This window comes from Dreissena polymorpha, chromosome 1, assembly GCF_020536995.1.
Source record: "Dreissena polymorpha isolate Duluth1 chromosome 1, UMN_Dpol_1.0, whole genome shotgun sequence".
NCBI classification, from domain to species: Eukaryota; Metazoa; Mollusca; class Bivalvia; order Myida; family Dreissenidae; genus Dreissena; species Dreissena polymorpha.
In genome coordinates, this window is record NC_068355.1 from 6,971,178 (window position 1) to 6,997,828 (window position 26,651).

The 26,651-nt window shown below is 35.3% G+C and overlaps 1 protein-coding gene across 1 annotated transcript in view; it reads right to left on the reverse strand.

Annotated features, from left to right (window-relative positions):
* The window catches only part of LOC127864923 (uncharacterized), a 97,925-nt gene that overhangs the window by 47,242 nt on the left and 24,032 nt on the right, over nucleotides 1-26,651 (reverse strand). Inside the window, exons 2-9 of the mRNA XM_052404814.1 lie at nucleotides 25,906-25,962; nucleotides 23,815-23,959; nucleotides 22,744-22,844; nucleotides 22,376-22,396; nucleotides 18,562-18,588; nucleotides 17,677-17,741; nucleotides 16,826-16,977; nucleotides 15,170-15,273 (exon numbers count right to left, since the gene is read on the reverse strand). Of these exons, the coding sequence (XP_052260774.1) occupies nucleotides 15,170-15,273; nucleotides 16,826-16,977; nucleotides 17,677-17,741; nucleotides 18,562-18,588; nucleotides 22,376-22,396; nucleotides 22,744-22,844; nucleotides 23,815-23,959; nucleotides 25,906-25,962 (672 nt within the window). The remainder of the gene's footprint in view (nucleotides 1-15,169; nucleotides 15,274-16,825; nucleotides 16,978-17,676; nucleotides 17,742-18,561; nucleotides 18,589-22,375; nucleotides 22,397-22,743; nucleotides 22,845-23,814; nucleotides 23,960-25,905; nucleotides 25,963-26,651) is intronic.

Consider the following 26,651-nt stretch of genomic DNA (forward strand, 5'->3'; position numbering starts at 1 on the left):
ATATTGCCGAAATATACATTGTATGCATTGTGTACAAAATCATATAAGAATAAAACAAACCATATACATTTACATGTACCATGTGATAAGTGTACTCATGTAATGTTTATCTTTAAAGCATTCTTAAAAAATGTGTTTTTATTCGGATTAAAAGCAAAGAACATTCCATACCGACTTGTTTTGATTAATCCCAAAGTGAGCGTGGTGCTTTATACATGTACGTACATAACGTTTTGTCATATAGGCAAGTGAGTTGTGTTCGAGTTCGCTATAAAAAGCTCTGAATTAATTAAACCTCAGAGACAATTTTGACGAATAACGACACAAATACGATTTAGCCGGAGGCCGGACATTTTAGATTTAAGAAGACTTGTAGATTTGAAACTAATAATGCTGAAAATGCATTTGAAATTAAGAAAAGGCCATGAATGAATTTGCAGACAGATGGATGGATATTTAACGGTCATATTTCTCACAATTTTATCTGACAAACAAACAAACAACCATTTAAGCGTTAAAAACATGGCTATAAGAACTTTTAAACTACACTAGAAGATCACAAGAAATGGCATGCATTAATTTTGTAATTAATTTTTTTATCATAAGCTTAACAAGGGCTGTTTGTAAAACATGCATGCCCCCCATATGGACTGTCAGTAGTAGTGGCAGCCATTGTGTGAATACATTTTTTGTCACTGTGACCTTGACCTTTGACCTTATGTAAGTTATCATCCGAAAACAGTTGTACTATTTCGAGTAACTGTGACCTTGACCTTTGACCTAGTGACCTGAAAATCAATAGGGGTCATCTGCCAGTCATGATCAAGGGGGGAGTGAGAGGGGGGTATAATGTGGGGTGTGGTTATTTATTAGATGTTTAAAAAAAAAATGGGGGGGGGCCAGGGGGGGGGGGGGTACCGGGGGGGGGGGGGGGGGGGTAGGGGGAAGTGAGAGGGGGTATAATGTGGGGTGGGGTAATTTATAAGATGTTTAAAAAAAAAAATTGTTTTTTTTGGGGGGGCAGGGGGGTGGGGAGGGGGGGGTAGGGGGGTGGGGGGTGGTATGATGTGGGGTGTGGTAATTTATAAGATGTTTATAAAAAAGAAAAATTGGGGGGGGGGGGTAGGGGGGGTGAGAGCGGGGTATAATGTGGGGTGGGTTAATTTATCAAATGTTTAAAAAAAATGTTTTTTTTTTGGGGGGGGGGGGGGGGAGCGGGGTGGGGGGGTAGGGGGGTGGGGGTGAGAGGGGGGGTATAATGTGGGGTATGGTAATTTATAAGATGTTATTTTATTATTATTTTTTTGGGGGGGAGGGGGTGGGGGTAGGGGGGAGTGAGAGGGGTTTATAATGTGGGGTGGGGTATGGAATGAGTGATGTATTGGACGTCATCATTGATGACGTTCAATCGAACGAATGATAAAGGGGGCTAAGTTTCGTTAAGTTGGAGCAAATCACTGCGATTTGAGAGTCTTGAAAACTGGCCGAACACGTTTGCTGAAATTTGACATGTATATGGACCAGAATGCGATCTACCTGTTGGCGTAGGCGTTATACCTGGGAAAAATCTAGTTTTTGATTAAATCACGAAAAAGTTTCGCAAGTTTTACATAACCGGAATTACAAAATGCGGTATGTAAATATACCGATACCCCTACCGAAATCTCCGAAATCAAACTTTGATAAAAACAATGTTTCATTAGTTATTTCAGTGTATTTCGCAACAATCTATATTAAAATACGCAGTTTTTCGATAAATAATCAATATTAATGGGGATTTCGTGGGATCTCGGGGATTCATGGGGATTTTGGTAATTGCGGGAATGTCGGTATTTTTTCACACACGTCAAAATGGCCGACTTCGACAGAAAGAACGCTTAAAAGTATTTACAAAATAACATCATCACAAACGATGTAAAGTGAAAGCTACTTATCCGTTTTGTAGATAAGTATACGATCAATTGGAAAACACTAAAATTTGACATAAAAAAACGCCAGTGGATATGGAAATCTTCATCGTTGGAAATAGCAGACGGCGTCGACCAATGGCTGTCAATACAAGTTCGAAAAGAACGCGAGAAAGTATTAACAAAATAACATAGATGATGTAAAGTGAACGCTAATTCGCTGTTTAGTAGATAAGTATACGATCTATTGAAAAACCATAACATTTGACACAAAAACACCCGTGGATATGGAAATCTTCAGCGTAACGAAATAGCAGACATCGCACTGCGTCTCATCTGGGTCTACGCTGTTTGCCAAGGCCGATAATATAATGAATGGAAATGCACAAACTCAGTAACTGGCAAGCACATATGCATTAGTAGGTTGTTTCGTGATTATTCAGAAACGACTACATAATTCTTTTGGTTCAGCCAGTGCAACTTAACAGAAATAAGTATAAAAAGTTTCTACATCTGACAACAATGTGAGTTGTTTACATTATTTAAAATATTGCAAGCTTACAGTACTCAACAATAAACAGCTGGTACAATGTAATATCATCGTTTTAATTTTAATAAGCCCTTGGTTAATTACCCTTTTTAATGTTATGGATCAATGCATCTCTAACACCTTCAATTGACTTGTTCATGAAAAATATACACCCTCAGTGCATGTTATCCCATACACCATCAATCACTTACGAAGGCTCGATTGGTCATTCTCGGCTCGGGTACTACTTACCGGTACATGTACCCCGGGTACTCTTAACTTTACTTACATGTTCCCTGGGTACGGTAAATAAACTTAAACATGCCCGCAAATATTAGATTGTATCCGAGTTGTATATCCGCCAAAAATCCGATGTCGTTAAACATGCTACCGATAACGTAAAACAATATTGTTAACCTTAAACAACCTTCTCTTTTAAAAAATCTGCATCAACATGCTTTTTAGTTTGAGTGTTGATAGGACGCCGTAGGAATAAGCAAGTAATCAAGAATACGTCTCTGTTTCTGCTTTTATTTCCTTCATGTATAATGACGATAAGGATTGACGACTAACATTGACGACAATGATCACAAGCATTTACGACTAACACTGACGACAAGCATTGTTAAATTAACGATTTAATTTGAATAATAAGATTATAGTACAACAGATATGCTTTTCAAAGTATAATATAATAGCATACACTCATTAGAATAAGAGGTTTCATAAATAACATATGAAACATTTTCAATCAATATCGAAATATCTTATTCAATATTTATTACACAGCATGAATTAATTGTTAAAACATAATATAAATACCGAATATGGTGTTCCCCATTTAACGGGACCTTGCAAACCAAAAAATGTTTCTTTAAAAAAAATCTATGACGGTAAAAAGTGAGCGTGCGATGTCGCGGAAAATATTATACTTGACGACGTCATACAATGACGCGACTTTAAACAATTTAAGATTTAAAATTAAATCACATCATTGATTTTAACAATGAGTTTTGATAATATAAATGCCATTGAACAGAAAATTGACATAAATGTAAACATAATTAATTTTTACAAAATACCCGACAACAACCGATTTAGTGTTAAAATTCCCGGGTACGTTTTAGTATATTTACCGTACCCAGGGTACGAGCCTTACTAACTGTATTATTATTATATCTCACCGACTACAAGGTACCTTTACCTTGTTGTGTTTATCAACCTGGAATTTATGTAAAGTCCGGCTTTCTTTACTTTTTTTTTTCATTCATTTGATTACGCAATTGTTGACGTACCTCGTGGAAAATTATTTGAATCTTTGGATTTTAATGGCGACAAGCTGGAAGTGTCAATTTATTTTAAAAACGAATCTAAGATTTTAAGTATTGTGTGTTTTTCATGCATAATTCAGTGTTTTCCAGAAAATTGAGTACCAGTTATATGGCCGGCAACTATGCAGTAAAACAAAAGCATTTATGACATTTACTTGATATATTTGGGAAAAGAAGCAGTCATGTAAATGTAAGAGTAAATGTAACCGGCAGAATCGCTGGCTGCCGGTATTTAAAGAGAACACTGATAATAGTAAACTAAATCTCTACGACACGAGTACAGCGTTGTAAAATTGTGTTTTGGGTGATAATGGTTAGTAATTCATACAAATGTTATTAAAAATATTGTGCTTTAAAATTAATTTTGAGAATGGGATGGAAGAACAGAAAATGAAGAGCATACAGGGATGGAAATAAGTGGTTTCCCATGAGCCCGGGGCAAGTAGATTTTGGCCTGGGCAACTCAATTTCAAAAGTTGGTAAACTTGTTTTTTTTTTAATCTTAAAACAATTCAGTGCAATAAAAATTGAAAAACAATTGATCACCATGGATCAATACTAGTTAAATAACATTCATTATATAGGAATAGGACATGATTCAATTCAGGCTCATAATAATACATCATGCATTGAACATGTGTATTGTCAGCAAATGTATATAATTATCTATTATTTTATTAAAAAAATATAATAATATTCACATGTTCATATTTCTGGGCTCGTTATTCTTTATCTGGGCAACCAAAATACTAAAGATGGTTGCCCACAATAGTAAAAAGTTAGTTTCAATCCCTGGCATATCATTGTAACTTTATTGTTTAACTGCATTGCATTAAAATTGTGATTGAGGTAAGCTTGTTGTTTATAGTATATTTACTTTTGAGCTCGACTATTATATATGAAATATATATAGTGTAGCTATCCTACTCACCCCGGCGTAAGTGCGCGCATTGGAATGTTTGCGTACCACCTCGAATATATTTCCTATGTTCATTGACATATTGCTTTCATACATGTATTTTGCTTCTTAACCAACATGACCCCAATGTATAAACAAAAGCAGATAACTGTATCAAGCATTTTGTAACAATTATGGCCTTTTTTTCACTAAGAATAAGCATATAATTGATAAATCTATTTTAAAGTTTGCGTACCACCTTTAAATTGCCACAACTTTTTTATTATGCTCTCCCCAAATTTTTTAAGGGGGGAGCATATAGTCGCCGCTTCGTCTGTCCGTCCATGCACAATTTTTGTCCGGGCTATTTCTCAGCAACTAATGACTGGAATTCAATTTAACTTAATGGGAAGCTTCACTACCAAGAGGAGACATGCATATTATCAGCCGGTTCTGGTCAGATGATTTTTCACAGAGTTACAATGTATGGCCCTATGAAATTTTCATTAACTGTACATATAACGCGATATACCTGTTGGCGTATTCGTTATTACTGGGAAAAATCTAGTTTTTGATTAAATCACGAAAAAGTGGTGTTTTTTATTGCGCAATCGCTATAAACACGTGGCTTGGCCGGAAGTACATGTAGCATTAATAGCAACCCCAAGACAATTCACCCCCAGGAGACAATTGACGGGCTAGACAATTCAAATTAGATTTTTCATACCCCAATTTTTCGATTTTCGTAATCATTTTTGTCGTACCCAAATGTTTTTCGTACCCAAATTTGTTCGTACCTAAAAAAAAATTCGTGCCCATTATTTTCGTACCCAAATGTTTTTCGTACCCAAATTTTACGTACCCAATTTTTTTCGTACCCCTTTTTTTTCGTGCCCAATTTTTTTCGTACCCATTTTTTTCGTACCTAAATTTTTGTTCGTACCAAATTTTTTCCGTAACAATTTTTTTTTTTTCGTACCCATTTTTTTCGTACCCAATGTTTTTTGTTCCTAATTGTTTTCGTACCCAATTTTTTTTTCGTACCCATTTTTTTCGTACCGAAATGTTTTTCGTACCCAAATTTGTTCGTACCCATTTTTTTTTCGTACCAATCTTTTTCGTACCCAAATTTGTTCGTACCCAATTTTTTTTTCATACCCATTTTTTTCGTACCCATTTTTTTAGTACCCAAATTTGTTTCGTACCCAAATTTTTATTTGTACACATTTTTTTCGTACCCAAATAGTTTTCGTACCCTATTTTTTTTTGTTTCCTTTATTTTTTTGTACTCTAATTTGTTTTCGTAACCAAATTAGTTTTTTTTCCTGCCCATATTATGTTCGTACCCATTATTTCTTCGTACACAAATTTGTTCGTACCCAAATTTTTTCGTACCCATATGTCGTACTCAAATTTTTTTCGTACACAAATTTGTTCGTACCTAATTTTTTATTCGTACCCATTTTTTTCGTACCCAAATAGTTTTTCGTACCTTTATTTTGTTCGTACCCTTTTTTTTTCATACTCAAATTTGTTTTCGTACACAAATTATTTTTTTTTCGTACCCACTGCCCACATATTTTTTCGTACCCAAATTTTTGTCGAAATAATCGGCTTTCAATTTGATTTGATCTCCCCACTCATTCCATCCCGCGAAACCCTTAAGGTGTCGCAACTCTAGTAATTTATAAGATGTTTAAAAAAAAAAAATTGGGGGGGGTGGGGGGGGGGGGGGGGGGCGAGAGGGGGTATAATGTGGGGTGTGGTAATTTATTAGATTAAAAAAAAATTGGGGGGGTGGGGGTTGGGGGAAAAGGGGGGGGGTAGGGGGGGGAGTGAGAGGGGGGTATAACTTGGGGTGAGTAATTTATTAGATGTTAAAAAAAAAAATTGGGGAGGGGGAGGGGGGTAGGGGGGGTAGGGGGGAGAGAGAGGGGGGTATAATGTGGGGTGTGGTAATTTATTACATGTTTAAAAAAAAAATTGGGGGTTGGGAGGGTGAGAGGGGGGTATAATGTGGGGTGTGGTAATTTATTAGAAAATGTTTTAAAAAAAAATGGGGGGTGAGGTTGGGGGGGAAGGGATTCTGGTAGGGGCGTGGGGTATTGTTTGGGTGGAATCCATTGTGGTATTCAGGTAAGTGTTGTTTTGTCAAAGTAATAATAAAATGTGATCATAAAAAATAACAAATGATCTCACACTGACATGAACAAATATCCTCTATTTACTTAAACATGAAATTTAAACTTATTGCATTTGTTTCCCCTGTATATAAGAAAGATATAATGTATTACCTCCCCTGTCCTGCTTATATTTATATTAATCAACAAAAATAAACATTAACACAATATTTAATATACAAAATATACAAAAATCTCATATTCTGATAATATTTTTACTGATCTTCTTTATTTTACTCAAAGGATGATGTTTCATTGGACTGATAATTATAGATTTAGGATTACAGACCAGTTGCTTCAATTATATTGTTCAGAGTTCGCCCTGTTGGCCGCATATGCGTTCTTGAGTTATCATCCAAAAACCATTTTACTATTTCGGGTCAATGCGACCTTGACCTTTGACCTAGTGACCTCAAAATCAATAGGGGTCATCTGCGAGTCATGATCAATGTACCTATGAAGTTTCATGATCCTAGGCCCAAGCGTTCTTGAGTTATCATCCGGAAACCACCTGGTGGACGGACGGACCGACAGACAGACCGACATGAGCAAAGCAATATACCCCCTCTTCTTCGAAGGGGGGCATAATAAAACGATTGCTTTTTGGTTTTACCGCACGTCTACTATAGACATTCACAGTTTGTTTTACATAATTTAATCGGAGTTCTTTAGCGCGGTAACGACTTGACACCTTTATGGTATGTTTAATCCGATTATCGATAATTCGGCAAGCAAAATGTGTGACACCGCACGCACTGTGGTATTGTAATTTTCACTCCTCAGGGCATCTTGAGAATACGGACCGTCCGGTGTACTCAATGTATTTTACGTTGAAAATGACCACATCTACGGAGATATCCGTTCGGTTTCCGGTTTTGAGAGTTCTGTAAATTCAACTTTTTTGAACAAAGAAATAGAAGGAGAAAATACGGGACTGGCCCGACCGTTCGGAATTGAGAGAGTTCCGGTATTGGGAAAGTCTACTGTTCATCGTTTTGATTTTGTATTATAGGCTAACCACTTGAATTCTGAAAGCCAAACATCTTTGAATGAACTATTATCATATGTGATTTTTTTTTAGACCGTGTCATTAGATTCGTAAGAGTCCAAAGGACACTTATTGCCTATGGTCGCCATAATGGCAGTAGCAATTTCCGACACTTTCGCCGAAAATGTAAAGGGTTTTATACCTGTTCATCTATCGTCATTAACAATTGTAACACATTTAGCCTTTAATCATTACAAACATTACAAACTTCTCGAAATTAAAATAAATAATCAACTTCTTTACTTACGTTCATTGTGTGACTAAGTTGATAATTCGCTAACGGCTCTTACTCAAATTGATTGAAATTGGCGGCAATCTTTAATCAGATGTAATTGTTTTTTTAAGCCAATAAGATGTATGATTACACCATTGTTTTGTTTTCACACCAGTCATTTTCCTTTGTCTCGATGACCGGTTCTGATCGGTGTTAATACCGACTGCGTATCAATTTTTCGGGTCAATAACACGACAATGTATTGAAGCACAGTCTACAGCTGAAAGAGTTTATTATCTGGGACGGCATTTGTCAGGAAAAAAATCCTTTGCTGAATTGGCTAAATTTTCGCCATTGGCGAACTGCAGCGGGAGCCCTGTAACTATTCAAAATCAGCTATTATCAGGATAAACATTCTGACCATATTTCATTCAGATCAGATGAAAATTATGACCCCTATTGTCTACACAAGGTTTTTCTATTATTTGACCTAATGACCTAGTTTTTGACCCCAGATGACCCAAATACAATCCCAACCCAGATTTCATCAAGATAAACATTCTGACCAAATTTCATTAAGATTGGATGAAAACTGTGACCTCTATTGTCTCCACAAGGTTTTACTATTATTTGACCTAGTGACCTAGTTTTTGACCCCAGATGACCCAAATACAATCCCAACCCAGATTTCGTCAAGATAAACATTCTAATCAAATTTCATTAAGATTGGATGAAAACTGTGACCTCTATTGTCTACACAAGGTTTTTCTATTATTTGACCTAGTGACCTAGTTTTTGACCCCAGATGACCCAAATACAGTCCCAACCCAGATTTTATCAAGATAAACATTCTGACTAAATTTCATTAAGATTGGATGAAAACTGTGACCTCTACTGTCTACACAAGGTTTTTCTATTATTTGACCTAGTGACCTAGTTTTAGACCCCAGATGACCCAAATTCAATCCCAACCCAGATTTCATCAAGATAAATATTCTTACCAAATTTCATAAAGATTGGATGAAAACTGTGACCTCTATTGTCTACACAAGTTTTTTTTATTATTTAACCTAGTGACCTAGTTTTTGACCCCAGATGACCAAAATACAATCCCAACCCAGATTTCATCAAGATAAACATTCTGACATAATTTCATAAAGATTGGATGAAAACTGTGACCTCTATTGTCTACACAAGGTTTTTCTATTATTTGACCTAGTGACCTAGTTTTTGACCCCAGATGACCCAAATACAATCCCAACCCAGATTTTATCAAGATAAACCGTCTGACCAAATTTCATAAAGATTGGATGAAAACTGTGACCTCTAATGTCTACACAAGGTTTTTACAAGGTTTTTCTATTATTTAACCTAGTGACCTAGTTTATGACCCCAGATGATCCAAATACAATCCCAACCCAGATTTCATCAAGATAAACATTCTGACCAAATTTCATAAAGATTGGATGATGTGACCTCTTTTGTCTACACAAGGTTTTTCTATTATTTGACCTAGTGACCTAGTTTTTGACCCCAGATGACCCAAATACAATCCCAACCCAGATTTCATCAAGATAAACATTCTGACCAAATTTCATAAAGATTGGATGAAAACTGTGACCTCTACTGTCTACACAAACAAATTGTTGACGGACACACGCACGCATGCACAACAGACGCTGGACATCCCACGGTCACGTAAGCTCACCATGTCACTTTGTGACAGGTGAGCTAAAAATAACAAGGGCTGTTTGTAAAACATGCATGCCCCCTATATGGGCTGTCAGTTGTAGTGGCAGCCATTGTGTGATTACGTTTTTTGTCACTGTTACCTTGACCTTTGACCTAGTGACCTGAAAATCAATAGGAGTCATCTGCCAGTCATGATCAATGTACCTATGAAGTTTAATGATCCTAGGCGTATGCATTCTTGAGTTATCATCCTCGAAACCATTTTACTCTTTCGAGTCACTGTGACCTTGACCTTTGACCTAGTGACCTGAAAATCAATAGGGATCATCTGGGAGTCATGATCAATGTACCTATGAAGTTTCATGATCATAAGCGTAAGTATTGTTGAGTTATCATCCGGAAACCATTTTACTATTTCGAGTCACTGTGACCTTGACCTTTGACCTAGTGACCTGAAAATCAATAGGGGTCATCTGCCAGTCATGATCAATGTACCTATGAAGTTTCATGAACCTAGGCGTAAGCATTCTTGAGTTATCATCCGGAAACTGTTTTACTGTATGAGTCACTGTGACCTTGACCTTTGACCTAGTGACCTGAAAATCAATAGGGTCACCTGCCATTCATGATCAATGCACCTATGAAGTTTCATTATCCTAGGCCTAGGCGTTCTTGAGTTATCATCTGGAAACCATCTGCATCTGATTGTATAAACGCTGGTTAAAGTTACCGCTCGGTTACATTCAAACCTTGGTAAGTTTGCGGTTATTCAGGTATAGTAACCTTCAAGGTAACTCGATTGTATAAACACGATATACCGCAAAGTAACCTAACCGCGCATAGTGGAAATTAACCACCGGTAACTTTAACCAAAACATTCCCACAATGCATTTTCTAATGACGTAATTTTCGCGCGAAGTGTCACGCTTATAAACAGCGACATGTATTTTTTTTTTCAAATTCATTACCAAATGAATTCACAATATAATAAAGTGTAAATTTTAACTATGATTTCATCAAAATGACCAGGGACAAATTGATAATGATGTCGAGATTTGAATCATTTAGCGGAATCCCTGGTGCTTCCAAACTGCAAGAGAGTGCTTACAAAGACGTCTATTCTTCTAGTTGTGCTAGATGTAACATAAACAATTATACATGGTCGTCGTAACATGCTAGACTATTCTTCTAATTTGGCTTATGTTTACAATAAACTTACTTACTTTCTTGTGCAATAAGGGAATTTACCATAGACAAATAAAACATTGTTCAAGTTTAAATATATCTTTATTTGCAGAAATCTGCAAATGCAACCGAGTTCACCAACGACTATTATTTGTGTCGTGTTCTGAGAAAACTGGGCATAATGCATGTGCGTAAAGTGTCGTCCCAGATTAGCTTGTTAAGTTCGCACAGGCTAATCAGGGACGACACTTTCCACCAAAAATTGATTTTTGCTAAGAAGGGAGTTCATTTTAACAAAAAAATGTCATAAAAGCGGAAAGTGCCGTCCCTGATTAGCCTGTGCAAACTGCACAGGCTAATATGGGACGACACTTTAAGCACATGCATTATGCCCATTTTTCTCAGAACACGACACATTTGATAAACTGCTCCGGTTCATTTTAACAGCAGTAATGTACAGAGAGTACATGACGTAGCGTGTGACGAGGAAGAAAGTTTATTGAGTTCTCATTTGAATATAATGATATGATGGCATAAGGGTCTTTATTCAACTATGCTAAAATAATTATCAAAGACCCTAGATGCAAACTCGTCAATTATTGAATTAAATGGATTTTTTATGGATTTTAAAGGATTATTAAAGGTAAGATACTAGTTCGAACGTGTTTTGTTTTTTGTTTGTACTTTTGTTGTTCCCTGCAGCGCTCTCGGAGAAATGATTTTAACATGGGCGCCATTGATGCATCGGATCACACACGGCATACCCATAACATAATATAAGAAACACGTTCTGTGCGCCCTAAATTCGTCGTCCGAAGTCGGAAATCGTATTGCTCTGTAAATTAAGTCAAATAAAGTGTCAGTCGCTGCAATTTTGTTGTTTACTCAGTCGAAATTGTGAAGGTCGTCGATGGTTAGCTTTTATGATGTCGCGCGCCGCGGCCATTTTGTGTAAGTTACCACTCGGTAACTTGTACTAACCCACCTAAGGAAGCAGGGTATGTTTTAACTGGGTTTTAACCGATCGGTATAACTAACCAAATTTTATACAAACGCTTACCGAACAGTAACTAACATGTTACCGACTTTTAACAGCCGGTATGTGGTTAACCGCCGGTTTAACTGTTTATACTATCGGGTGCTGGTGGACCGACCGACAGACCGACGAACCGACATGTGCATAACAATATACCCCCTCTTCTTCGAAGGGGGGCATAACAAGTTGATAGTACATGTATATATAATTATTTCCAAACCAGTTTTCGCCCACCAAAAAACAAAAAATTGGTTTAAATATCATGTTAAACATATTCTGACATTCAATAAAACATTGACTACACAAAGTATTAAAGAAAATACAAATCTGTAACAGAACCCTTTACATTATTTTTTCAGTATGACTCAATATTATTGATTAAAACATGGTATGCATGGAGATTTATGGGAAGTTTTTGGGGTGTACCCAATACTAAAGTAAATAAAATGTCCTAGACAGCCAACAGCTTGACTAACTGTAACACCTGGTGACACCTGTGTCAATTCTAATTTATTTTTGCCGACTAGGGCACATACGATTTTCGGGTGGTCAACTTTCACCGATGGGGCTTGATCACACGAACCACAAATGAACTCATCGCACAGGTCCGCAAGAGTTAAAATTTCTGCACATTTTGACACCCCGTACCAATCTTTTACTGTTGTAACGCCGTTTCTTCACCTCAAAATAAAAAACATTTTGTTGTTGTTTTCGCTCGATCACTTAAATTTCAGACGACGCTCGTGCGCCGTTTAAATTCAATAATCATCTCGGAGACATTGAGTTGCCGATTTGCACTTTGCAATTTTCGTACTCATTCAGCCGTTTCGTCGTCAGTATTTTGCAGCTCGATATTTTTTACGGATTATTTTTTTCAAAAAAAACACGTTCGGGCAGGATTATTTTCGATGGGCGGGTGGGGATGAGAATCTAGGAATTCATTTTCTATTGCCTTATGCTCCAGACAAAAATGTACTTTAAATAAAATAAAAGGGGAAATAATAAAAAAACTAAGGTAGACAGAGTTATGGTTCTTAGTCACTGCACTTCTCCTACATGCCATCTGTTTATATTTGAAGTTTCAAGTAAATCCCTTCAGTAAATTTAGAGTTATGCTCCGGACAAAAATTTACTTTGAAATAATATAAAAGGGGAGATAATTAAAAAACTAAGGTAGATAAGAGTTATGGTTCTTGGGCACTGCACTTCTCCTAGTTGCCATCTGTTTATATTTTGAGTTTCAAGTAAACCCCTTCAGAAGATTTAGAGTTAAGCTCCAAACAAAATTTACTTTGAAATTATATAAAAGGGGAGATAATTAAACAAGAGGGCCAAGATGGCCCTAGTTCGCTCACCTGAGAGAAGTTAGTTCATTCAATCTTTACCAAACGTCAAACTTGACCTAGATATTGTCCAGACAAACATCCTGGTCAAGTTTCATCATTATTGAACCAAGACTCTGGCATACGGAGTGATTTTGTTTTTGTAAGATTTGACCTGGTGACCTTTATTTTGAGTAGACCCCCTTACCAAACTACAAACTTTGCTTACAAAATTAAATATTATGACCAAGATTCATAATCTGAAACAAAATTGTGACCTCTAGTATGTTTATGGGCATAAAATGTGACTTCTAAAGTGTTTACACGTTTTTTCTTATTTTTGACCTACTGACCAAGTTTCATGAAGATCAGACAAGAAATGTGGCCTCTAGAGTGTTTACAAACCAAATGTGGACGACGGACGGACGGACAGACGACGGACAAAGACCGGTCACAAAAGCTCGCCTGAGCAATCAGGTGAGCTAAAAACTAAGGTATGTAGAGTTATGGTTCTTGGTCACTGCACTTCTCCTAGTTGCCATCTGTTTATATTCTAAGTTTAAAGTAAATCCATTGAATAGATTTGGAGTTATGCCCTGGACAATGTTTCAGTCGGAAAGACGTAGAACAGAAAAGACGGACGGAGACTATTACTATATCCCCTCCGAAAAGTTTTCGAGGGGGATAACAAGGGAGGCATTCCTGTTTAACCATGTAAAACAGCAGATATATTCACTTACAAAAAATCAATCATAAATTAAAACAATCTTCCATTTATAATCAAGAACATAGTAATTAACACAACGAAATATAACCAGTCCTTCCTAAAATTATAATTTATTGCCAGCCAGGAGGTCCAATAATCATGCAGCCTTTGCCGGCCCAGACTGATCATTTCCGGCCAAAAAAAGAAAAATAATGAAGAAAGGCAAAAATTAGATTTTGTAACAATATTTTAATATTATTATTATAATATACTATTTAATATCAATAAATGTATTCATAAATTACACTAACAAATAATGAAACTTAATTCCTCTTGATCAAATAATGATCTTTTGAGAGCTTCACTTTATTTATTCCATCGAGAGCAACTTAATAATTTAATTATATATTTGTTTCTGTGTTTGGTTTATTTAATTGATGTTACGTAACTGTATTGTAACTCAAATCGCATGCAGATATTGGATATTAGCAATTCGCAGGAAGGTCACAATGACCTTTGTTTATGCCCTGCTTGCTTAAGAACTAATCAGATAAAACAGGAACCACAGCGCACATGTTGTAAATTTGTATTATCTCCCTTTGCGGAATATACTCATATAGTGATGTGCTTTGACGACGCAGCAATAATCTTAGGATACCGTATATACCCTTATGTCATTAAGAAAATGCTACCAATGAAACAATGTTTTACATTGTTGGAGTATTCATTAATAATTCGAAGAAATCTAACTTTTGCCTTGAAACTTTCTGAAAATAGGTTATGGAATTCCAAATTTTGCCATGAGTTTATTACCGAAAAACGAGGTCCTGCAATATAAAAATAATTTCTGTATTTTCAAAATTAATATCGGAAAAATCCGAGGACCGACGGTATTTCGGAAGGACTGTATAAATATAACAGGTTTAAGTGGATTGAAACAACATTAAACAATAACAAAATAATTACCTGTGATATGCCTAAAACAAAACGATATTTCATTTAATACCATCTGGAAAACAAATAAAGGTCATTGAGAGAGAAATATAGAATTACCAAAACAGCTTCAATTAACATGAACTAGTCGCATACATTGTCATTAGTTTTATAATATTTTTACTTACTGTGTTCACATCCCCAACTTTAATGGACAGCGGCTCATCTTCAAATGCAAAGTTATCATTGTCAGCAGCTTTAAAACCTGGGGGCTCATAATCTTCTGGTGTCACTAGAAAAATGATGGCAATACAAAGTGATTGAATTAAAACCATAGGCAATAGGGCTGCAACGGGTACCCGAAATATCCGATGATATCGGATCCTACTTCAGATTCGCGGGTACGGATCCACCCCTGGAAATTTCGGTTCCGAATATTTTTATAGTTGTATGTAACCTAGCGCTGTTTTCACGAGTATTGATTTTATACAGACTGGTTTCATTTAAAAGATAAAAGAAACCTATAATGGTCGATATTTATTGATGTGTGACAGTCAAATAGCAGATCATTCGAGATCCTTCGGATTTTATTGTATAAGATTGTCATTTGCGACAAAGAAAGACTAATTCGAAATCATGGAGGATTTACACATTACAAATGCAATTCACAATGGCAATAAGTAAGTTTTCAATCCTTATTGTCTTTCTGAATTGTATTAAAAACAACGGTAGTGGATCCAGTGTGTCTGGAATGTTATTCAGGTAAATTTTGCATAATTTCGCGACCTGTCCAATTGTTGCAATAATTCAATTCTACGCTTTATAGCTCAATGGGCTGCTTATAGTTACAGTTATCAGCGAGAAAAGTGCGTTAAAACATCCTCGTGTTTTTATAGGGTGCATGCAAAGGTTAACATCCGTAGGTTGCCATTCAGGTAAATTTAACATGTTTATGAAGTTTATTCATTATTTTCCTCAATTTGTCTCGAACGACGTCAGTTTAGTGAAGCGCACGGATTCACTGCGCTGAACTGCACCCATGTTTATGAAGGAGTGCATATGGACTCCCAGAGCCGCCATAGCAAAAATTATCAAAGGCTCTGGGAGTCCGTTTATATGGACGACCGGTCCAATTGAGTTCCTGCATCATGTAAATTGTAATGTCTTGAAAGAATCATCTACTAAGTTTAAATGCTATCTTGTGATGCAAGGAACCTCGGTGCCCAGTGAGAGAATCTTCTGCACAGCAGGAGATCTCGCCAGTGCTCATAGGGCTTGCCTGGACCCGGACAATGTTGAAATGATAATTTTTGTGAAAACAAACATCAAACTGTATGAACAGTGAAAAGCATATGTTAACAAAAAAAAAATTAAGTGAATAATTGTTAAGGTTTCATTTTATTTTACATTGCTACAATGTTAAACGAGAACTTTGTTATGTTTTTTTTGTTAATAAATGTTCTATGTTTTTTAGTCAAATTATGCTTCTAATACCATTGATTTCTTTAATTTAGACAGAAACTTCTAATTTTCTCTTATATGAGGGATCCGGATCCGAAAAACAGTAAGAAACCATATTTGGATTCGGATTCGGATCCGAACAATTTTTTTGGATTCATTGCAGCCCTAATAGGCAAAACAATTGATGCAAATTATAATCTTTAATGAAAGCAGAAAACAACCAAATTTAAAAATGAGTATTACATGGAAAGAACTTTGGTTCTAATAAAACAAATTCAGATAGGATCTACTATAACTAATATATTATTGCTCAGTCCATTTGTAGAAATGAAATATGGTATTCAATATAATCACTTAAAATACTTCATAAAAATACTCCATACCATCTTCATAGTAGAGCAGCTTCATTGTCATCATGATGTCATCAGGCAAGGAGTCCAAGGTCTGGGTAAGAAGGATGATGCTCCTCAACATCCGAATGGTGGCCTTCCGTATCTCTGTGTCTGAGTGGGCCCCTGATATCTTCTCATTGTTTCTTTGTTATGTGACAAATTGAAAAATAAGACTAAGTATATCTGTTCAAGATCAATCTTTTAATGATACATGAGCCAAAGTTTCAAAATTGTATGTTTTAAGATTTGGTAACAATAATACTGTTCTCTTAGTTTGTGCTAAACATGTAACTTTTAGTTAACTTGAACATATTTATATTATGTGAAATTAGTCAATTTGTTAATTTCGGGTCAAGACCAAAAAGTAAATTTAATACAAAATAACATAATATTAACATTTAGATTAAGTGGTAAAATGTTAAGTGTACACTATTAATAAAATATTATTACTTTATGCCATACAAGTTTGAGCCATTTTCTCACTTTTAGTCAAAGTTAAGTATTGGCTATTTATCAAACAGCATCCTTGTTAAGTCAATTAAGTGTAATCAGTGAGGAAAAACTAACAAACTTTGGTGAGTTAAAATGTTGCTTAAATATTCAAATTAAAGATATGTCTCTAGATCAAAACTCTGCTGACATCAATTACCGGTATTGCTGGGTTTAGGCTCATGATCTTGGACTAGATATAATGCTCAGTAACATTTCCATGATTTAAGTTCACATGAAGAATGTTGGAGTCAGAGAATGGAAATAACATTTACTTGTGGGGAGGGGGAACAACGGACCCCATTCTTTATAAATGAACTTTATTTAAACATTTAGAAATACAATTTACTGACCTATAGATCTCCATCCCTCCAGCTTTTTCATATGAAAACTTGAACATATATGATTCAATGACTGTCTGCAAAAATATAGAAATACCTGATGGTCAATAATGCAGTATTTTAAGGAAATGTGAAATTCACAAGTGAACTATATATTTAATAAAAAAAAAAAATTCTATCAAAATTCTTCTTAATAATTTTTTTTTTTTAATCCATTTAATATGTTTGGAATAATTCAATAAATTTTTACAAACAAGAAAGCCTGAAGCCCTAGGCTGCTCACCTGAGGCATGATACAACTAAACTGTTATGTGTAGATTTTGAGATATTTGTGTAATATCAAAACAGCGTACTTAATTGGTATTTAATGCACATTAATGGAGAACTATTAGCATCATATTTTTATTATTATTAGGGATGGGAATCAAATCCTAAACTAGATAACTGCATCCAGTATCCAAATATATCCGGATATCTGTATCCTTTTATAAGTATTCGGATAACCGGGTATTTGTTACCATCTCTAATTTATATGTTTAAGAAAGTTTTGAGAAATTAACATAATCAATGGGCTAAAAAAATATTTTTGAGTGTTCACAAGGTTTCAGACTAACCGTAAGTTATTAGGATAATATTGCTCCCCACCTTGGCAGCCACGTTTTTTAAATGTAAGCATATGACAACTGTAATTAAAATACTGACTTATACATGAAAGCCACCTGCAATAAAACTTATTTGTTTTGAAGTTGTACAAACTTAGTGTGTTTATACATTCTATTATGGTTTTCTAAACAAATATTCAAATCAGAATTTTAGATTTGAATATTCTGTTTGCTTTGGAATATTTGTTCCCATTTCAATTTAATAATTAGAAATCGTGATTTAAAAACAACTTACATCAGGATTTTTTGGATCCACGTAGAGCTAAAAGAACACAAATAGATCAACTTTAATCTCATTGTTAATGTTCTAATTTTGTTCCAATCTGAAGACATAACTGATTATGTTCACATGACCATCAGAACCATTAAAATCCAAATGTCGCTTTTTGCAGAGCAAATTTAAGCAACTGTATAATTATGACAAGAGGGCCTGAAAGGCCCAAAGTCGCTCACCTGAGATTTAAAGGACCTGACCTGCTCAGTGCAGCCCCAAGATACCATTAGAACAAATTTTCTGAACAAGCTTCATGAAGAGTAAACTATTAATGTAACTTTTAGTGTGTTAACAAAGTTTTGCTATAGCCATATTAAGATAAATTCACCAACCCCTAGCGGCCATGTTTTTCAACAGACCAAAACTATTTTCAAATTGATCTAAGATATCATAAGAACAAATGTTCTGACCAAGTTTCATTAAGATTGAACAATAAATGTGACAACTAGAGTGTTAACAAGTTTTTACTATAGCCATATAAGGAAAAATGCCCTTGGGGCCATGTTTTTCAACCAAACATAACAATTTTTAAAGTCGTCCACGATATCATTGGGACAAATCTTCTGACCACGTTTTATTAAGATCAGACAATAAATATGGCCTCAAGAGTGTTAAAAAGGTTTTTCTATTGCCATATAAAGCCATTTAAGAAAAATGCCCGACCCCCCTATTGCGGCCATGTTTTTCAAGCAACAGGTATAATTTTCGAACTAGTTCAAGATATTAGAACAAATGTTCTGACAAAGTTTCATGAAGATTGGACAATAAATGTGACAACTAGAGTGTTAACAAGCTTTTACTAAAGCCATATTAGGAAAAATGCCCCGCCCCCTGGCCGCCATGTTTTTTTCACCCAACCAAAACCATTTTCAAACTCTTTCAATATATCATTGGGACAAATCCTCTGACCAAGTTTCAGGAAGATCAGACTATTAATGTGATTCTCTAGAGTGTTAACAAGGTTTTACTATAGCCATATAAAGCCATATATGGAAAATGCCCCGCCCCTTGTGGCCATGTATTTCAAACAACTGGAACCATTTTTCGACTTGTCCAAGATATCATTGGGAAAAATCTCTGACCAAGTTTCATGATGATTGGACAATAAATGAGGCCTCTAGAGTATTAACAAGGTTTTACTATAGCCATATAAAACGAAAAATGCTCCACCCAATGGCAGCCATGATTTTTCAACCAACTGGAATCATTTTTGAACTCGTCTAGATATCATTAAGAAGAATCTTCTGACCATGTTTCATGAAGATCGGACAATAAATGTGGCTACTAGAGTATTAACAAGTTTTTACTAAAGCCATATATAACCATATAAGGAAAAATGCCCCGCCCCTGGCAGCCATGTTTTTTAAGCACCCGTGACAATTTTCGAACCTGGCCAAGATATTATTGAGACAAAGCTTCTGACCAAATTTCATGAAGATTGGACAATTAATGCGGCCTCTATAGAGTATTAACTAGCCAAATGTTGATGCCACACCATGGAAGAATGACAAAAGGCGATCACAAAAGCTCACTGTGAGCACATTTTTCTCAGGCGAGCTAAAAACAAATCGAAACTGTTCCTGAGGAAATACCGTAATTACTCTATGCTTTCGGACACTTAAAAAGTAATTATTTTTTTTAGTGTCAAAAAACTTAGATACGAAAAATATTCACAAATTACAGGTGTCAGAAAACTTAGATTCGAAAATTGAAGTGTCTGAAAATAGCGTCAATTGTATCAACGACTACCGTTAATAGCTGGCGCTTGTAAAATACCATTCCGTACAGTATAAATTACATTTATATATGTTTGCAATGCATTTTAAATAATTTTAAATGCTTAATTTATTTGACAGAAAGTTACTACAAGATTGTAGTTTGACCAACAAGTTCAAAGATGAGGATGTGACGTACCGATACTCGCTAGTATGAACCTGTAATTAACGCAATAAAAAAGCAAACTATGAATTCTTTGTTTGTTCATTTCCGATAGTTGTTGTCTAACACCTTCCATTGTTCGTTAAACTTGCAATAGGGTGCATCACACTTTGAAGCGTTTAGTATTTGTCACAGTTATTATACTGAAAAGGGGTACTACCCTTGCGGTAGATAATTGAACTGTTAATTGGCACTACCCCTGGTAATTGTCATAACGCTAATACTATCGGGCGAAATCATTGTTAAATACCGGTTTACACGGTTATTTACCCAATAACCCAGATGTAATAGTCTGTTGCCCTCAGGCATGCACCTGCCATGTTTTATGATGTTAATCTGGTTTTAAAACCTCATGATCGAAGTGTCATTAGATATTGAAAACATGACCCAAATTTGGTAAAATAGCGCTGTAAAATATTCTGTCCGAAAACTTAGAGACATTAATTATGGACTAAAACTTGTGTGTCCGAAAATAAAGAGTCACAATAAATAATTATTTTTGCTAAAAAAAGGGGTGACCGAAAACGTAAGTGTCAGAAAACATAGAGTAATTACGGTAACAGTTAAATTTCTGATAAATACAGTTAGATTAATTTTTGAATCTGCAATTGGAGACTATTCTAACGCAACACTTTTTAAACTTGAATATCTCTGTTATATATCATTTGGCAGGTTTAGAAATTATCTCCCTTTTAAAGCTTATTACGTCCCTTGGATTGTATTTTTATACTTTTGACCTTCAAGAATGACCTTGACCTTTCATTACTCAAAATGTGATCATGAGATACACATGCACGCCAAATATCAAGTTGTTATCTTCAATATTGCAAAAGTTGTCGCAAAACTTTAACCAAGGTAAAGTTAAAGTTTTGGGACAGAATGACAGACAGGCTAAAAACAATATGCCCCCAATCATTCGATCCGGGGGCATAAAAATGTATGGCTCATATGAATATTCAGAAGCGCAACCGCGTATTTTGGCAATTTGCATACTACCCACCCCACGTGATAAAGGGTCCGATCGTCACAGATGAATGATTTTATCGTTTGCTTGCACAGAATTAAGTCAAATGATCACATCTACAAATTTGAATGAAAATCTTTACTTTTAAGAGAGATATTAAAGTTTGCAAAGTGTTGCGTTAGGAAAGTCTCCAATAAACTTGCAGGTAACCTGCGATTTGCCAAAATATTCTGTTGTGTACTTAAATATTCATATGAACCATACATTTTTAAAAACTTCTTTTATGTTATAATGATGTAAGAACCCACCTTAAATGATAAAATTGAAATAAATGTATAATAATATAGTGTTTCATCATTTCCACGTGCACACAAATGAAACCATACATATGCCACTAGCTAAAGTGTCAGATCGTCAAGGATGAACGATTTGATTGTGAGCATGCTCAGAATGTAGTCAAATGGCCACACATACAATTTTCATTCAAAATCTTAACTAATAACTGTGACATTCAAGTTCGAAAAGTGTTGCGAAAAGTCTCCCAAGAGTATTGAGGTAATTTGAGATAATAAATTTGTTGAAAGTGAAATCTTCAGACCTAGTCAAAAAAGTTAAGTCACTGGATATGATATCAAGGAGAAACAAGTTAAATTTTGGATTGGAAAATATATTTCTTTCAAATATCAACAAAAGTCAATCTACAAAACTTCTTAAAGATTTTACAATTAAGTGTTCACTTATTTTTGCTCTTATAATTTTAGCTTTATTTTTATGACTTAACACAGTAAGTTGGCTTGCTGCCATCCAGTCAATTAAATGTATTTTTTCTTTCCTTAGCAAACATGAACTGATATTTAAAAATGTGTTACATACCCCAATCATAAGCATTCTAAGCTGAAACAAACAATAAACAAGTTTATATTTGATAATCTGTAATGTTACTGAAGGCTGATTGAAAAGCTGCAAAAAAAATAAAACTTTTAAATTGTCCCATCATTTATTTTTTATGTAAGTAAAACCTGATTATTCAAAAACAAGACACTCATGTTGCAAATGAATGAATGTTTGAGATCAAACTTCAGTTAGGATGTTGTCATAGTAACAGTAGATTAAATGGATTTATTTCAATAATTGTGGACAATCAGCAAGGCCACTGTTAAAAGTAAATGTGCCAGCTGAGACAGTTTGGTTCAGAAATGTAAGATGTTAGTCAGTTTAAACCTCTTCTTATGTGTACTTACATATTTTTTATCAAACGCATCAAAGCAGCCTTGAATCCACTTGATAACTTGAATGGCACCTGGACATGACTTGTCCTCTTTTAGAATCTTCAGGTTTAAACCTTTAATAAATACAATAAGAACTTGTAAATGAACATAGATCAATAAAACAAAACAAGAGCTGTCCCAAAACTGTCCCCTCAATTATTTTTCCATTTTGATTGTGTCATGACCACTCGTGGTTAGTCGCATGACCATGAAAGTGGTAAATATCTGATGGAAAATATCAGTAATAGCTACATAATTAGCATTATGCACAATTTATCTTAACAAGAGGGCCATGATGGCCCTGTATCGCTCCACTGCTTAAAAAAGGCTGAAACAAATATTCTCTGCATGTGCAAATACTTAATATAGGCCCTATTTAAGCACATGTACACTTTTGTGACCCCCTGGGCTTGGTCAAATTTAACCCCAGGAGCATAATTTGAGCAAACTTTGTAGAGGACTACTATATCTCACTACATGTACTTACAAAATATGGTAGCCCTAGGTCCTAGAGTTAAGGACAAGAATATTTTAAAAGTTTTCACAAAATAAGCAAGATATAAGCGTATATAATGTTCAATTTTGTGACCTGCGGGTCAGGGTCAAATTTGACCCAAAGGGCATAATTTGAACAAACTTGGTAGAGGACTATAAGATGTTACTGCATACCAAATTTGGTAGCCATAGTCTGAATGGTTTTCGACAAGAAGATTTGTAAAGATTTCACAAAATAGGCGCTTTATAAGCGTTTATTCAATTTTGTGAAGTTATTTTGGTAGTCTAGACAGATGAAATATACAATTACTTTATATGCCTCCCTTTGCGAAATACAAACCAAATAGTAAGCCGGTGTAAAATAATCAAATAATCAAACCGTATCATTCCACTCGAGCTCATGCTTGAAGGAAATGATAAGGTCGACACTCACTGGTAATCTTCACAAATTCAAGCTTGGCATGCAATAAAATAAACATATCTAAAGTTTTAGTGTATTGTTTTTTAAAATCTAAAATTGAAGCACAATAAAGCACATCATTCAAATACCTTCTAAGCTTCTGTCCCTAAAAGCATTTTCAGGAAATATTGCCCTCAGATATGCAATATTTGATACAGCCACTGCCAACAATTTTTTCACGAAAAGTGCTGACTGCACCTCAGTTACTTGCTCTGTGGGGAAAATTGCAGACCACTGAAATAAAAGAAATACAAAATGAAATAAATTTACAGTTTGATTCATGTTTATTTCTATTCACCTGTCAAACTGATGATTGCGTCATGTAGTCTTGCAACTCATGAAATTTCCCAAGTCCTTTGAAAAACCTTTTTAGTCAGGCAAAGCTTTTTGGCAAGTAAAACTACACAAGGTCCAGGAACCAGCCTCGGCATGCGTATACTGGAGCTTACCCAGTTTAAGAGACGTAAGTTGGAACTTCAAGATGAGGTCGTTTTCATGTTTTTTCGTTAAGGAGTGGCAGATATTTTAACCAGATAAGCCACTATCCATGTATATTTCTTTTAAATGAATTTGCCCTTTCTGCTCTAAAGTGTTTGCCCTTCCATCGTTTTTTTGTTTCAAGATCGTAGACCGTCCACAAATCTGTTGTCTACTTACATGACGTTCGAGAAATTTGAAGTGCAAATATCATTTTCTCGTATAAAACACAGTATTGAAACTAATGTGTACAATAAAATATCAATAAAGTCATGATCATTTCATTTACCCGACCCTGATTCATCTCTGATAACCAATGCCGAATTCATACACGACAATTATTTTGTGTAAAACCTTTTGACATAGGAAAGAGCTGTTTGTCAATTGTAAGTCAAGTCCCAAAATGTGCTTTAACATAGTTCAGTTCGAAAAAGGGGGGAGGGGGTAAACAATTTTTTTTTGCAATAAATTAGTTATCAGTACACATGCGTAATTAATGTGTATTATAAGAGAAAATGATTTTTGTACATCCAATTTCTCGAACGTCAAGTAAGTTCACAACAGACTTGTTGACAGTTTTCATTCAATCATTCAATATTTTTTTTATCCCGACATCTATGATCTTGAAACAAAAACAGGGAGGAAGCACAAGTAGTGCAAAGCCGAAAGGGTGTATTAATTTAAAACAAGAGTTCTGCGGTCTGAGACATATGCCCCCAAACAGAGCTTTGAACTAGTGACCCCAATTTCAATAGGGGTGATCTCTACTGTCCAAGGCCAATGCACATGTGAAGTATCAAGCCAGTTGGTCAATTCGTTGACGAGTTATTGATCTGAAACAATTTTCACATTTATTGTGCAAGTGTCTTTGACCTTTGACCAAGTGACCCCAATTTCAATAGGGGTCATCTACTGTCCAAGGTCAATGCACATGGGAAGCATCAAGCCAATCGGTCGATTCATTGACGAGTTATTGATCTTAAACAATTTTTAAACTTACTGTGACAGTGACTTTGACCTTTGACCTAGTCACCTCAATGTCAATCGGGGTCATCGACTATCCAAGGCCAATGCACATGGGAAGTATCAAGCTAATGGATCAATTCGTTGATGAGTTATTGATAAGAAACAATAATAAACTGAAGTTTATTGTGACAATACCCTTGACCTTTGACCTAATGACTCTAATGTCAATAGGAGTCTGCTAGGTTCCAAGGCCAATGCAAATGTGAAGTATCAAGCCAATCGGTCAATTTGTTGACAAGTTATTGATTAGAAACGAAATGGTCCACCGACAGACAGACCGACATCTAGCAAACAAATATTCCCCATTTTCTTCCAAGGGGGGCATAAAAATATAGAGGAATAAAGGTAAAGTGGCTTACAGGGTGAAAAAATGTGCTTCTCCTTCACGAAAAACATAAAAACTATGCCATCTTGAAAGTAAGTTCCAACTAACCTCACTTAAACATGGTGAGCTCCAATATACGCATGTCCCCCTGAGAACTGGAAGCCATGGCTATTAAAAATTACTTACAAGGTCCAATTTTCAGTTGACTGGCCATATAATTTGAATTTGAACCAGTTTAAAACAGTTAGGAGTTTACAAGAACTTATGGCTTATTATGGTTTTGGTAAGGAAAATTTAAAAACAAATACAAAAATACATTCTCAACGCTTTTATAATGTTTACTTATACTTACAGTTCCTGTAGTCTCGTCAGCTTTCTGGATAGGTTTGTGTAAAACAGCTGTGGCCATCTAAAATATATTTATTTTAATATTTAAATTGATTCAAGTAGAATAATCAGGTGTAATTTATCGTACCATATTATATCCCGGAATAAACATTATGAAGAGCCTCAGATTAAACAAGGGCTGTTTGTAAAACATGCATGCCTCCCATATGGGCTGTCATGCAGTTGTAGTGGCAGCCATTGTGTGAATATGTTTTTTGTCACTGTCAGGCTTGGCGAAATTGGAAAAAATCTGCCGGTCATTCGGACAGGCATTTCAGAAAATGTGCCGGTCCGGAGAAAATCTAGCCGGACCGAAAAAACAACAACACAACTATGTACCCTTTATTTTAGCTCAACAAGCCAATGCCAGTGCTTTATCCTAATAAGATAACAGTTAATTGGTGTTAATTAATTGGTCTTCATAGTCTGGACAATATTCTTCAATTTCCATATTTTCTTCGGTGTCACACATATTATCAATCTCCTTTTTGCAGTAAGGGATTATAATAACGTAAACTTAAGTAACAAGAAGTATCGAAAATACAATTGCGGTTAACGGACACTAACTTGTACAATGTAAAACGATAACATTTTTGGAGACCTATATGTATGACGAGTACATGTTATAAAGATATCACTAGAACATTGTTTATATTTAATAAACAACCTTTTTAAAGCCATGCTTCATAAAGAAATTCATATTTTAAATTG